The sequence below is a fragment of the Ursus arctos genome, unplaced genomic scaffold (genome assembly GCF_023065955.2).
Source record: "Ursus arctos isolate Adak ecotype North America unplaced genomic scaffold, UrsArc2.0 scaffold_2, whole genome shotgun sequence".
Taxonomy (NCBI): Eukaryota; Metazoa; Chordata; class Mammalia; order Carnivora; family Ursidae; genus Ursus; species Ursus arctos.
The window spans coordinates 59041777-59056109 of record NW_026622874.1 but is presented as its reverse complement, the minus strand read 5'-3'; the positions used below and the strand labels follow the sequence as shown (position 1 = coordinate 59056109).

Genomic DNA, 14333 nt, shown 5'->3' with positions numbered 1-14333 from the left:
GCCTTCCTTTAGGGGTGACCTCGTAGCCAGAACTGGGAGGCCCCAAAAGTGTTTTGATCAGATGCCAGCTGGTCTGTACCAGGGAAATCCGTTTCAGCCAGCCCTGTTTCTTGACAACCCAGAATTGAGAGCCGTGTGTGGCTGCTGAATGTTTGTGATTAATGAACACAAAATTCAATGTTCTAGAGGGAGGAGATCACAAATAATGAAATCCTGGAACTCAGCTTGAGTTTTAGCTTTGACATGACGAAGCGTAACTCCACTCGGCATCTGGACCCGTGGGAGGGTCAGGAAGGCATCTGAGGAGGTGCTGCTGTGGGGAGGGGGCGTGGACACGGACGAGTCTTGGACTGGGAATCGTGACACGTACGTCTGTTCCTCTCTGCTTGTGAGACCCTGTAAAATGGGGATCATTGTATCTGCTTTTCCTGCCTCGCCAAGTAGCAATGAAGATCAAGTGAGCTTTGCTTTTGTCATTCATTCATTCATTCATTCATTCATTCATTCATTCATTTCACAAATATCGTTTAAGAATATAATTAATCGCAGGTGCTGCCCTGTCCTACATCCTTGGGTTACACAACTAAATAAGACATGGGTTCTTAGTCTAAATGGATACGACACACCTTGCAATGCTGGGTGAGTAACTAAGCCTCTTTTCTCATTTTCCAAAGAGGAATGGTAACAAGTACCTCGTGTTTATTTCTTGGGGTTATTGTGGACAGAACATATGTGGCAAAATATATAGCATCTGGTACAAATAAGTATTCTATTATCTTTATGTTGTTGTCATTTTAGAGAGAAAGTACTAAGCAAAGGAATCAATCTTACTTTGGAGAGAGTACAGTCGGAACATCTCCATGAATAAACGACCCTCCAGCTAAGTCTTACAGAAAGGCTCACTTGGGTAGGAAGGAGGCAATATTCTGCAGGTAAGGAGAAGGGGAGCACTTGGCAGTGAGGAGGACGGGTGCACTAGTCGGCAGGGCAGCTTCAGCTTGATGAGCTCATTCAGGTAGAAGAGAAAGGGTAGTGTGGCTTGAGTACCCGATCAGACTCTCCCACTGTGCCGTGCCACACAGCTGGCGCTCCTTCGAAGATTCCGCATTCACGATCTCTAGCATGACACTGTCCCTTTCTTTTGTAACCCTGTTTATGCAATATATCCCCCCAACTAGATCCCAAACCCTTTGGAGAACAGGGACTCGGTTTAATTCATGTTCACATTCTTAACCAGCATAGGCACCGAGAACGGAGTGAATATCTGCATCTCGGACAGCCGTGGTGGGTGCTATAATCAAGTGCGGGACAAAGTGTTAATGTGCAGAGGAGCAGGGAGCCCCTGACTTCACCTGAAGTGCAGCCAAAGGCCTCATGAGCAATAATGTTCATCAGGATCAGGTCAGGATCTTGGGGTTTAGCCTATTAGACCACCCTTTTCTAGGAGAAAATGTCTCAGGCACTATGTGACCGGTTCCAGTGACCCTTCGGGATCTAGAAAATTCGATTGTTTGTGCTTTGGCTCTTAGGAATGAATCTTTCTACAGCTGCTAATTTATTAACATTACTAGGGTTATACAAAGCTGGCCTGTCTGGACTGAATTACAGCTTAGCCGGAGTACATATATTTTCTAAACCCCAAACCAGAACATGTGATATGACAAGTGTACTTTTGGGAAAGACAAAATAGGGCATTTGGAATGGTAGCTGTCTCGGAAAACCTCTATAACCTCTGGATGCTATTAGCATAGCCTCTTACTTCCTTGTGCTTAAGCAAGTATGAATGCTTCAGGCACCCCTAGGTGATAGTCTGTAGTTGATAAGGGAGAATTGGGTTTGGGTAGGATTCAGTGAGATTCCACAGAGATGGGGAATATCAGCGTGGACTGGACGTGCGGGGGGAAAGGACATGGCAGATGTCCTCTATGCGTGGAATTACATGCCTTTGAAGAAGTAAAGGAGAAAACCCAGGCCTTCTTCAGGCTAAAACAACCTGGACTGAAGTTAAAAGTAGAAGAAAGAAAATTAAGGGAGGAAAGGAAAAGGGAACCCCATAGTTCAGTATCCACACTACCTCATATCCTCACGTGGCCCCTTTCTAGCTGCGTGACCTTGAGCTCATCACGGACTCTCTCTGAGTGTTAGCTCCTCATAAGAACAGAAAACACTGAAAATTCTTGTGTCATAAAATCATGTGTTTATCCACCAAGAATGGGAGCAAATTAGACTAGGAGTAAGAAGGAAGCCATATTAAAAAAAATTAGAAAGAAGTAGAAGAAGAGTCAAAGGAGAGAGAAAAAGAGGAATTAAAAAAAAAAAAAGGAAAGAATAAATCCAAGAATAAATGATATAATCTAATCCCAAAATAGGATCGTGGAACACCAAATGCAGAATAGCTGCAAAGACTCTGAGAGAAAAGAAACTGGAAGTGAGAAGCTAATGTGATCACACGTGCGGAAATGATTTGAAAGTTTCAAGGCAACTTGCAGGTGTGAGAAGTCACTAAGAGCTAAAGCAATAGAACCATGAGCAGAATGAGCCCCTCTCAGGCTTTCACAGTGACGTGAAAAGTCTAACTTCAGATGTCACTCAAGAATCCTAGGTTTGGGGAAAGGTACCAGATGGCCAGGCTGGCTGTAATCTGAGATCAAACACCTTTCTAAACAAAGGAACCAGGCAGAGGCTTTGTAAATAAGCCAGACCACAGACGAAAGGAAAATCTTCATGTGTGCACTCCTGCATCCTTCTCTTTTTCTTACCTACTTAGATAAGCTGTGGCTTTATTAGTGTTAACAAAAATTTTAAAGGAAAGATCACATTTTTCTGCATATACATACACATTCATCCATGAATTTTCAATAAAGAGCACACAGACATTATTCAAGGTCATTCACTCCTTTGCCGACCCTGAAAACATGCTTCAGTGCTGAGTTAACAGCATACTGCAGTCTGGTATTTAAAAAAGAGGAGCTCCAGAACCACAGCCAGCAGACGCATAGTCTAGACTCAGCTCTGCTGATGTTAACTGTGTGACCTTGCCACTTCTTTTAGATTTCATGAGGCTCAGACTTAACATATGTAAAGTGAATACTTTATTTTATTTTATTTAAGATTTTATTTATTTATTTGATAAAGAGAGTGCACAAGTGAGAGTGTGGCAAGAGGGAGAGGGACGGGGGAGAGGAAGAAGTATGTTCCCCGCGGAGCAGGGAGCCCATTGTGGGGATCAATCCCAGGACCCCGAGATCATGACCTGAGCCAAGGGCAGACGCTTAACCAACCGAGCCACTCAGATGCCCTTGAAGTGAACATTTTAATCCTACCTACTTTAACCACCTCATGCAGTTATGATGAGCATCAAGTGAAATAAGGTAAGAAAAAGCTATACAAGCTTTTATTATTAGGTTGTTGAGAAGACCATGGTATGCAAGAAACCAACATAACTCAAGTAGACATCTGGTAGACCAGTTAACCGATACTGATTTTGCCAGTTGGTTAAATTATACTCTAGACTCTCAGGACATAAGGACACCTAAGAAAAAATGAGCCCAACTTTTCTCCACATCACAGCTGGGAATTGGCTGGGGGAAGGGGCAATGAGGTAGAATTAAGGACATATTGCTGTCTCTCCTGGTCATACCTAAAGAAGCGCCTGCTTTCTCTGATTAGGCTCCTGATGACTCATATCCTCAAGATAAAACAGGAAGCAAATTGACCCGAATGCGGACCTGAGATTTTACTTTACAGGTTGCAAAAATCATTTCATACATACTATTTCATTCACTCTTCGTCACGTTTCTGTGATGGAAAATCTAGGTAGCCCCATTTTTGCAGATGAGCAAACAGAGTCTCAAGGAATTACTTCTACTGCTCAAGATGGAGTAGAGGAAGAATCTAGCCTACAGCTCAAATTTTATGACTCTAAGCCACATATACTGAGCCAACTAGAGAGAAATGATGATTATAACTAGAAAAGCCATTTTTTTCCAGCTCTAAAGCCTAATATTATCTACACATGATTTTCTGAAGTCTGCACTTACAGTTCAAAGAGACACTGATTTAGTTTTTACCAAAATATGCCATCTGTATCTTTGAAATCTCTTATAACCCTGTTGCCTATTGAGAAGCTAAGATCCGAATAAATGCTTTCATTTGGATTTCAAATGCCTTTATCTTCATGGTGCAGACACTTTATAGACAGCTGATAAATAAAATAGAAGGTGCCTCACACAAGCTAAAAATATACCCGCTTTTTCTTCTTTTATCTATTCTTAGTAATTCTGGAAGGACTTGGCTGGGAAGAATTTGTCAAGATGAGAGACATACAATTCCCAAATGCCATTAAACCTTTTTACAGGAATAAAGTGCAGCTTCAAAGGGATAAGATTAGACCCCAATAGCTGCCCAGCTCCTAAAGTGAAGCAGAAATGATATTAACATTAAATGGTATTAGGATGAAAAGTCACAAGAGCTATCTGCCATAAAATAACCAAAAAGAATTCATTTCTTTTCACTATTTTTAAATAGTTAGCAAGCTGGGCATGTGCCGGGATAAAGAACTCATATGAGAGGTTTCTGACTTACCTGCACAGAAAAGGAGCAAAATCGCAGAACCAAGAAATTCCATGGATATTGTCTCCTGAGTACATAGTTACAAGCCACAAAGAATTTAAACCTCCTTAAACCTGGGCCTATCCTAGGAACTTGGGAGGAAAGAGGTATCTGGAAGTTCTCATGTCCAGACTTTTCCAGAAGTTAAAATACCAGACCTTTTTGCTTTTCCAACACTCTTCAAAGAAGAGCATTCCCTAACGATTCCACACAATTACCCTAGCCAACTGGTAAGGACACGTCTTTAGTGGAAGCATGCCAGACTAGAGGAATGTCCCCCACTTTTGTTAGGTGGGATCTGATGGGTATGAAGAAAGTCTCCCCGGGGAGAATGGTATCTATGCTCTAATTCTTTAAAAATACATTCGTGTTAGCTTGGGAAGATAGAGGGAAGAGAGTAAAAGGAACTGCCTCACTGAGGCCTTAGCACATGAGACAGCACGGTGTGTTCGGAGTTCTGCGAGACATCATGGAAGGCTGGCTGGTTTAAAGACTTTCCCGTGTCAGGCCAAGGATCTAGGATGCTGTTCTCTAGGATAACAGCAATCAGAATCTTAGAGTGAAAACAAACTTCTGAGATTAAGAGCAATTTTTGAGGCCACTTATATAAGAGTAGTGGTAATATTATTATCAGTTAATTTAAAATACTTGAAATGACAAGCTAATAGAAAGTCAGGAATCTTTTTAAGTCAAATCTGTGTTCTGCTTTTAAAACTTGAGCATTTGAATTAATACATGGAAACGCAAGGTGTTAATCAATGGATAGTGACGGGAGCACATAGTCTTGACAAACTCTACTCCTGGGTCTGGAGCCTCGGGGAGGCTGAAGAGCATGAAAAGCCATTGAAAGGTTTTGAACAGAGGAATTAACATGATCAGATAAATCAGAAGAGGAGTGACCTGATCAGATAAGCCACGTTCTCCCTTGTCATTAAAGCTGTTAGAGATTTTCTGTGTTAGTCCGCCTAAGAGAATTTGCATTTAGGGAGGACACTTCAATGAGGGACAACGCTTAACAAAATGGGATAAATTGCAAATGGTAGTAGAGAAATTTAGCGTGACAGCTTTGCCGGTTCTTCCAATCCCAGTGAAGAATGAAAGCATGCACATTAGTTGCTAGAATACTATATAGGATAGAAGACTGTTCTGGTCCATAGATCTTTGCTTATTACCTGGTACATCAGGGAATGGGGCCATTTAGACGATAGAGGGATGACCAGATTTCAGAAAATAAGATTATCAAAGACAGACCTCTCTTCCTCAACCAAAACTGTCTTCCCCTCAACCAAAACACCCTTTCCCTCCGGCTGACTTCGGGAAGATTTTGAGAAATAAGGGATGTGTATCATCGTATTGGATTTATTCACATTACCATCAAGTAACTGATAACTTTCTAACAGGATATTTTACTTTTTTTAAAAAAAAAGATTTTTATTTATTTATTTGACAGAGATAGAGACAGCCAGTGAGAGAGGGAACACAAGCAGGGGGAGTGGGAGAGGAAGAAGCAGGCTCATAGCGGAGGAGCCTGATGTGGGGCTCGATCCCATAACGCCGGGATCACGCCCTGAGCCGAAGGCAGACTCCCAACCGCTATGCCACCCAGGCGCCCCAGAATATTTTACTTTTAAAAGAGCATTTTGTTAACCCAAAAGGACATTCGATTGAGAAAATTCTTATAGAGCTAGAGGAGAGGCATACATTTTTGAGAAGCACAGCTTTTCTGGGCCAGCCCTACCGTACCATTTCTCTGGTATCTTAAGTTTCTTTGATACCAACTTTGAGAACACTCGTGATTATAGATCTGTGAGTGAGGCATACCATGAATTTTGTTCCATAGGAAAAATTCCCCAGGTTGGGAATCAGCTCATCTGTGAGAAGGATGCCATTTATCCACATCTGTGACTTTGGACAAATTGTTTCATCTCAATGGGTCTCAGTTTCCTCATCTTTAAAATGAAGATTGGGGAGAATAATTTCTTAGGATGGCAGGGGGATATTTTGTGTGTGACAGCTGGACTGATCACCCAGGGCAACCTGGCTCATCTCCCCGGCTGGACAAGAGGGTACTCTCTCTGGTCTCAAGGATTGTCCCCCAGCTGCTGGCATCTCAGCTGAAGAAAATCTTCTCAGAGAGAGCAAGACTACATTCTCATCCTGCATGTAAGACAGCATTTGTTGTGTCTGTTCCAGGGCTGACATTGTCTGAATCTGGATTCTTCCTTTATCACTTCTCTGCTCATTGTCAGTACAATTGTTGGAGAAACTCAAGGAGATATGAAAGTTATGGCTTTAGTTGCTAAATGAAAAAGCAGTCAAAATGTTTAAAAAATAAAAATATAAAGCAGTCAAAATAAATATTCAGTTAAAAGAAATAAAGGAACATCAATGTCCATTTACCCTTACTCACTAAAGCCTCTGGGCTCCAATTCCTCCTTAGGTCTTCTGCTTCCCAAGAACTCTGTTTAGAAGCACAGAGGCCTTGGGCATTTGGCAGGACAGTCTGAGGCAGCTGCCCCTGTGTCCCGTGTCCCATATCCCGGGCAGCTCCTTCCAGTGGCAGTCACAAGGCACCACTCTTCAAGACATAACTAAGCCTTCCAAATTCACCTGTAGAAAGGCATGCCTACCCTGGTCTGCCTGCCTCAAGTTCAGCCTTGTCCCATGGTGAAAGTCCCTTGGAAACAGAACAAAGAGACCTGGCAGTCTGGCCATGAGCCCTTGGCTGCCCAAGATTGAGCAATGATTGCCTCCTCATAGGTGTTGCTTTCTAATAAAATTTTCATCCACTTTAACAAGTGAAAACATCGAGAGGGTAGGGTTTGACCAAAATGTAGAAAAGCATGGAAACTGGACCAGGAATTTTCCAGATGAGACTAATTCAAATGAAAAACACACTGAGGCATAGGGAAGCCATCTGAAGAGTTAAGGTATGTGGAAAGTGTTCTATGAGCAAAATGACTTTTCAAGATACTGCTGATTTAGAAAATGCGAAATTAGCAACAGGTGCTTTGGAGATCACATAGCTTGGAGAACTTGGCTTACATCACTGACGGATGATAGTGTGGACTCCCACTTGGGTAGTGTTGGTGTAGCTTGTTTTACTCAAGTTAGAAGGAGTAATCACAACGCTTTGAGGGATCACCTGTGGTTCCTTTGGTCTAGTGGAACAAACGGGAATCTGAGAGGCAGTCACTCTAACCTCTAAGTCTGCCACTAATTCATAGTGATCTTTATAACATCGCTTCTCCATGAGGAAGACAAAAGTACCAATGATCTTTGCTCTAGTAATACTTCTTGAATGGAAACTCTCAGAAACTCATCCAAGATAGTCCAAGATAGATGTAGATATAGATATAGATAGATATACAGGGGGTTTTTTGTTTTTGTTTTTGTTTTAGTAAGCTCCACACCCAGCATGGAGCCCAATGTGGAGCTCGACCACTCAACCCTGAGATCAAGACCTGAGCTGAGGTCAAGAATCGGAGGCTCAACTGACTGAGCCTCCCAGGCACCCCTCATCCAAGACAATTAAAGAGGAGAAGAGGTGGCATTGAAATGATTTGGGTCCATTGCATCTACATTAAACACAGTTAGGCTTCATAGGGACTTGGAATGAGATCTAAGAAACTGTCAGAGACCAGGATAGACATTCTCTTCAATTTCTCTCCCAATCCTTTTCTCCCCCCCCCCCACATTTCTCATTATTGTCTCTCCCTGCAAATCTGCTCCCATTTATGCTTCTTTCTGTGCACAAATTTTCCCTATCCCCCAGTCCCAACCCCACTAGTTGGATAATTTCAGCCCATTACCTAAACTATCTGAGCACCAAATCTAAGGTCATAGAATTGAGCTGCTTGCAAGGGCACCAGGATTTCAGCTCTTTCACCGCTGCAAGGAGAGAAAGGAGTGTCTATACTCACTGATTATTGGAGGATCCAAATGATATAATGTGTTTAGTTTAAACAGTGAACAGCGAGGTCAATAAGTTGCCAACAAAAAGTAGTCAACAGAGTGTATGAGTCTGGGGTACTTTGTATCTCCCTTTCTGAGTTTTGCTGTCAGGCTATATTACAATTGATGCTTATTAGGATAAGGATTATCCCAATGGATCGAGGGCTCACCCGGTGTAAAGAGCATAGTGAGCAAAAAAGCGTATCTTAAGGCATAGTTTCATATCAAGCACGTTGGGAAGTCAAGAATGACTCACAGAGGTTGTTATACAGCTATATATTTAATAAAATATATGTGATCATGGTTACAGATACATGTTTAGTGCTTTATTTATCACGAAGCTTGAGTCACATAGTACACAACATATTGACTACAACATCAGAAGACCAACACAATCGTTTCTAAATGAAAAGCTTACGGGATAAATGCTGACAGATGGATTTTCATCCTTTCATTTCTACCACTGTCCCTGGGACGTGTCTCCTGAGGATGTGGGTTCCAGAATTTCAAAAAAAAATTTAGTTTTCCCAAGTCCTGATACTATATGACATACAAAGAACTTTTAGCAAACAATGATCCGGATTACTTCCCTCCATTGGAAAATTTCTCAGCATTTCCCACTGCTTTGCCTATGCCTCGGCTTATGCATTTTCTTAGACAGGAAGTTAACTGCGTTTAATGTATCGTATTACATAATTGTGATTAGATTCTGCTATTTTAAATGTTTCCTCTTGCAGGGGGAAGAGAGGAAGGGAGGTAAGGGGGTGGTTGGGGAGGGAAAATACCTCAGGTGAGAAAACAAGTAACTTGCAAGAGGCTTCTTAAACTGGATTTGAATAAACTTGATGTGTAGTTTCTCTACTGGAAAAATAAGATAAGAAGATTATTATTAAACTGTGAGGTGAGGATAATATTCCCAAGATTTTTTTTCCCTTCACTCTCTGCTCTGAGTTTCCATTCAAAGCTGCAAATGTCCTCAGCCAGAAGAGTTGATCTTTTCAGTTCCACGATGGTTCACTGATCCTGGGGAAAGCTTTTCCTTGGGTATCAGTTGCTCCAGTCTGCCACATGCCCTATTTGGGCGAAAGTATGTTGAACCCAAGCAGTGGTTGCTAAATTATTACCTGAAGAGCCCCTTACCAAGCAAGTGTTACATACATACTTGTCTAATAGAATGGAGACCAGAAAACCAGAGAGGTCTAGTGACAAGCCAGTCAGGATACACTGAGATGCATGAAGACCTCAGGTCCAGAACCTGCATAGAGTTCCCTGGCTCTTGGGTTTAGACGTTTGGATGTTGGAAACGCAGTTCTCCACTCCCTGCTCCCCTGCACAGGCAGGCCAAGTGGGGAAAGCAGATCCTCTGTGTCCGTGCTTCCTTCTAATCAGGACTCTGTAGGATTTGAAAATGGAGTTCCTCGTCCAGCTGCCTTGTGAGCCAAGGAAATGCCTTGTTTGCAAATTGCAGTGATGACAGCCAGAAGTGGTTTGATTTTCAGTCAAGGGGAGCTGTTCTTAAATGTTTCCTAGTAAATGGATTGACTTCATAGGTTTGGGCACTCCCTTCTTCACCACTACCCTTCCCTCCTTTCACCCCTTTCCACACGCTTGATGTTATTGATGTGAAAGCAAAGGGACTGAAAGGCCTCAGTTCTCCATCTCAGAAGGTCTGTCTGGGAGAAGAGCATGTTCGTTTGTGTGTCGTTCACGTGAACAAGCACTGCTTTAGTAGATAAACACAGCCTCTTAATTTCCTCTAGAACCAACAGTCTAACTCTTTACTCTGGTCCAATTTGGACCCTAAACGGGCGCCCACCCCAAACTGTATCAAACCCAGACAGAAAATCTTAGGTTGTGGGCCATTCCCTGGCCTCATCTTGGGTTTCTTTCAAGAGTGAGAAGTGTATACTCCTCTTCCCATTGGCCACAGTTTGGCTCCGCTACCTCTCTACTTCCCAGGTCACTTACACCTGTAGTTCCATTTCCACACAGGAGGAAAAGGAAAGCACCAAGCACCTCAGGACTCTTGCATTAAGTTTCTTGCTTTCCCAGCAATTTACTCAAGAGAAAGTGGGGAGGGAGGTGGGGAGGGAGAGGGAGTGATAAAGAGAGGTTACACATTTCTTTTTTCCTGGAAAGACCATCCCAGTTTTTCTAATTTCCCAGAACTAAAAGAATGTTATTTTCTTTGTGTTACTGTGGAAACTTCCAGTAACACTGTTTTTTTTTTTTTTTTTCTTTTTCCCAAGTTTAAAAACACTTTAGAAAGATTTGAAAGAACCTTTCTCAGGCAATTGTGATATGTGTGTTTTCTCGTTTTGGGTTGTGATACTTGTATTCCTTTTAGTTGTATCACTTCATGTGTTAGAAGAGTTTCTAATGTGTGTGTAAACTATAAATTTAAAATCATATATACAGATATATATATATTACATGCCATCGTTTGACTGGAAAGGATTCAATCTTTTTTTTCCTTCGCCGACTGCCCTCAGGGTGATGCTTTTCCTGCCCTTCGCTTCCTGAGTTCAGCCTATGAGAAGGGGAAGACCCTCCTTACCCCCCACTCACAAGTCCTACCCACTGACATAGGGTGTGTAGTCCATTCGAGAATACCATTAATCTGGGTCTGTGTAACGTCAACCATCTGGGTGAGCTCCGTAATATCTAGTACATTCTTGGGCATTTTCAAACATTTGGCTCTTTGAAACCAAGTGAAAAAAAAAAAGTTTTGAATTTTCAATTCAATTAACATTTTGCTTAAAAATGCTTTGGCATCCAAGACCAATAACTCACCTAGATCCTTGGGTTCTTAACATTTCTAGCTGCGTGAGAAAGTCAAGGGCTGGAGATTTGATACTGATTTGGGCAGTGTAGACGGATGCTGAGCAAGGTGGTACCAGGAGGCTCTGCTCTGAGTTGTATCACTTCTCCACAAACGTATGTGGGGAGGGCTTCTCGATGCTCACTGGACTAGCTGTCGACTATGAAGTGAGTAATATTTCCAACGATGAATGGACTCCTACCACACTGACAACTGTTGGCGGTGGACCCACTCACTCCGACCCGCTCTCAGAATGTGAAATGGCAAGTATTCAGGAGGACATGCTGTCCTTCAAAAGAGCAAACACAGAGAAGAGACAACCAACACCGCCAGCGTTCACCTGCAGACTGCAGTGACACGGCTGCTTCGCTTTCAGAATTCTCAGGAAACAACAGAATACATGAGCCATAAACATGAAAAATTAGGAGTATGTGGAGGAGAAAGGAATGTGAAAGGAGGAAATGCAAGACTAAACAATATGATCTTCTCCTTCAACATTTCAGAATTTTATTCATCCCTTCACAGACACTTTCTTTCAAAATGAACTCAACGTCCTCATCTTGGCTAGCCTCGTACGTGGTTAGCTTGCTTCTCCTTATTACTAAATTATGTAAATCACTACTTAATCAAATCTACTAAAGAAAAAAAAAGAAATCTAGCAAGACTTTAATAATGAAAGACAGAATTAAAAGGTTAAACCTACTTAAAAAATCATGACTTGGCAGTCAGCTGCGTGCAAGGCACGTTGGGGCATAAATGTGCACTTTGAGGGTAAGTACGATCCACTAACACAGGGAGCAAAATAGGGAGGCAAGATGGGGTTGCTAAAAAAAAAAAAAAAAAAGAAGTCACACTATTTTGCAAAATTCAGGGTCCTTTGCAACTCTGTCTTACTTAGAAAGCCTCTACATATAGTCAAATTAATTTTTCTAAAGATAATTTGGTATTTTGAAGATAATCGTCATTTCCTAAACAAACAGATGGCATCATAGGGTGATTAACCATTTTAGGCTTGACAGAATGTTTCCATTTTAGCGTATAGATCTCCTGATACTGAGGTAAGGGACATCGTGCTGGACAGCATCTGTTTTACTTGACATGATTGAAGTTGAAAATTTTGGAATTTTCTACTCACATGGATTTAAAATAATTTGAAAATTGAAACATTGGGCCTAAATACAAGAGGCATATATACATTTATTAAATACTCTGTTGCCAGGTCATTGATTTAATACAGAATATGGTAACTGGGTGGGGGGAATTATGAGAGAGGTATAAAGAAAGACTCAATATGGATTGTGTTCATATCCATTTTGTATAAACACAACACATTCATGTTTGTATCTCTTGTTAGTGATCTCCGGCCAACACAAAGACGCTCTAAAGAGAAAATTGGTATTTTAAATAATGTATTTGCTTAAAAAATCAAATAACGGCTGCCTCATAAAATCCGTTTCGCCTTTTACTAACCAAAGTCAGAAATACAGGGGTGATTGCCCCTGGGTCAGAATGAAAACAACAAATGAGATCAATTAATCTCACTTGAAATTGGTCTTTCTACCTCCACATTCTTTTCAGGCCAGTTTAGGCACAGATTCATTACCCAAACCAAATAGATCTACATTCAATGATATCATATTCTTGTCTTATATTTGCTTGCCTTCAGCAGAATTTTTCTCTGATTCTGTTTAGCTGTGACAAGAACACACGGAGTAGAACTTAATTAAGGTCGGGACAGGAAGAAGAACCCCGGGAAAGGAAGGCATTCAGACAACAGATAAACCACCAAACCAAAGTGCACAAAAAGAGTAAGCAACCCCCCCTGGGATTTTCCCTGTTTGGGTGTCTTTGAACGAAGCTGCTACGGGAAGATACGCAGGTTGCTGGAAAATGCTACGGTTATTAAGGAGGAAAGAGCTCACAGGGTGATTGCCATAGCCCAGCTGAATTACTACTTGACTAATTCCTGGTAAAACTCAGAGCGCACAAAGCGAGGCAGTGAATCCTTTTCCATCAGGGCATAGATTCTCTTCTGGGCCACATCAAAGCTGCTCAGGGAAGGTTCCACCAGGTTCTTCATGGTGATGTCTTTTGTGAAGTGATCGATATTCACCTGTGGGCCAGGAAGCAGGGTCAGGAGTCAGCACGGGTTGCGGGATTTGATGACGGGTGGGGAGGGAAGTGGAATTTGTCGCCCATAAAACACATGAGGGGCAGAGGGTCATAAAAAGTGAGACACATCATTTCTGTTTTATAGGTAATGGGGTTAGGCAAGGGACGCTCCAAGACACGCACGAGTCAGATTAAGATCCAAGCTGCGTTAGACACCTGCCAGGTGTCAGACCCTCCACCGACAGCTAGTACGCGCATACCGCATTGAACCATCACGAGATATATATATAGATAGATAGATAGATAGATAGATCTACATCTATCTATATATATATATAGATCTACATCTATCTATCTATCTATCTATCTATCTATCTATCTATCTATATATCTATCTCCAGTGGCTTTCTCAAGGTCACAGAGCTAAGATGTATAAATTGCATCCAAGACTCAGAATTTGAATCCAGGTGTCCTGATGCCCAATCCCTCAACTTTTCTTCCACAGCGTTTGATTTCACACCTGATGGAGACAGTGAAGAGGAGAGAGGAAACCTGCCCAGAACCCAGGACCTCATGCATGCCTCTGGAGGAGCAAGGAAACTTGGTCTTTCCTGAAACAAACCAGGAAATGGTGCTTTTGACAGAATAGCAATAAGAATAGCAGCTACTGTTTATTGAGTGCTTCTTCTGTGCAGGCTCCTTGCTGGGAACGTTACTTTAACAGGCTCCATGCTGATGAACCCACTTAACCTCACACCTCTGAGGCAGAAACTGACATCTACGGCTTACAACTGAGGAGCAGAATGTTATGTGATTTGCTCAAGGTCCAAAGTGG

The 14333-nt window shown here is 41.9% G+C and overlaps 1 protein-coding gene across 1 annotated transcript in view; it reads right to left on the bottom strand.

The window, feature by feature from the left end:
• Positions 1-8826: 8826 nt before the first annotated feature.
• RGS5 (regulator of G protein signaling 5) overlaps positions 8827-14333 on the bottom strand; it is a 46613-nt gene continuing 41106 nt past the window's right edge. Inside the window, exon 5 of the mRNA XM_026517252.4 lies at positions 8827-13499. Coding sequence (XP_026373037.1) covers positions 13338-13499 — 162 coding nt within the window. The 3' untranslated portion in view covers positions 8827-13337. The remainder of the gene's footprint in view (positions 13500-14333) is intronic.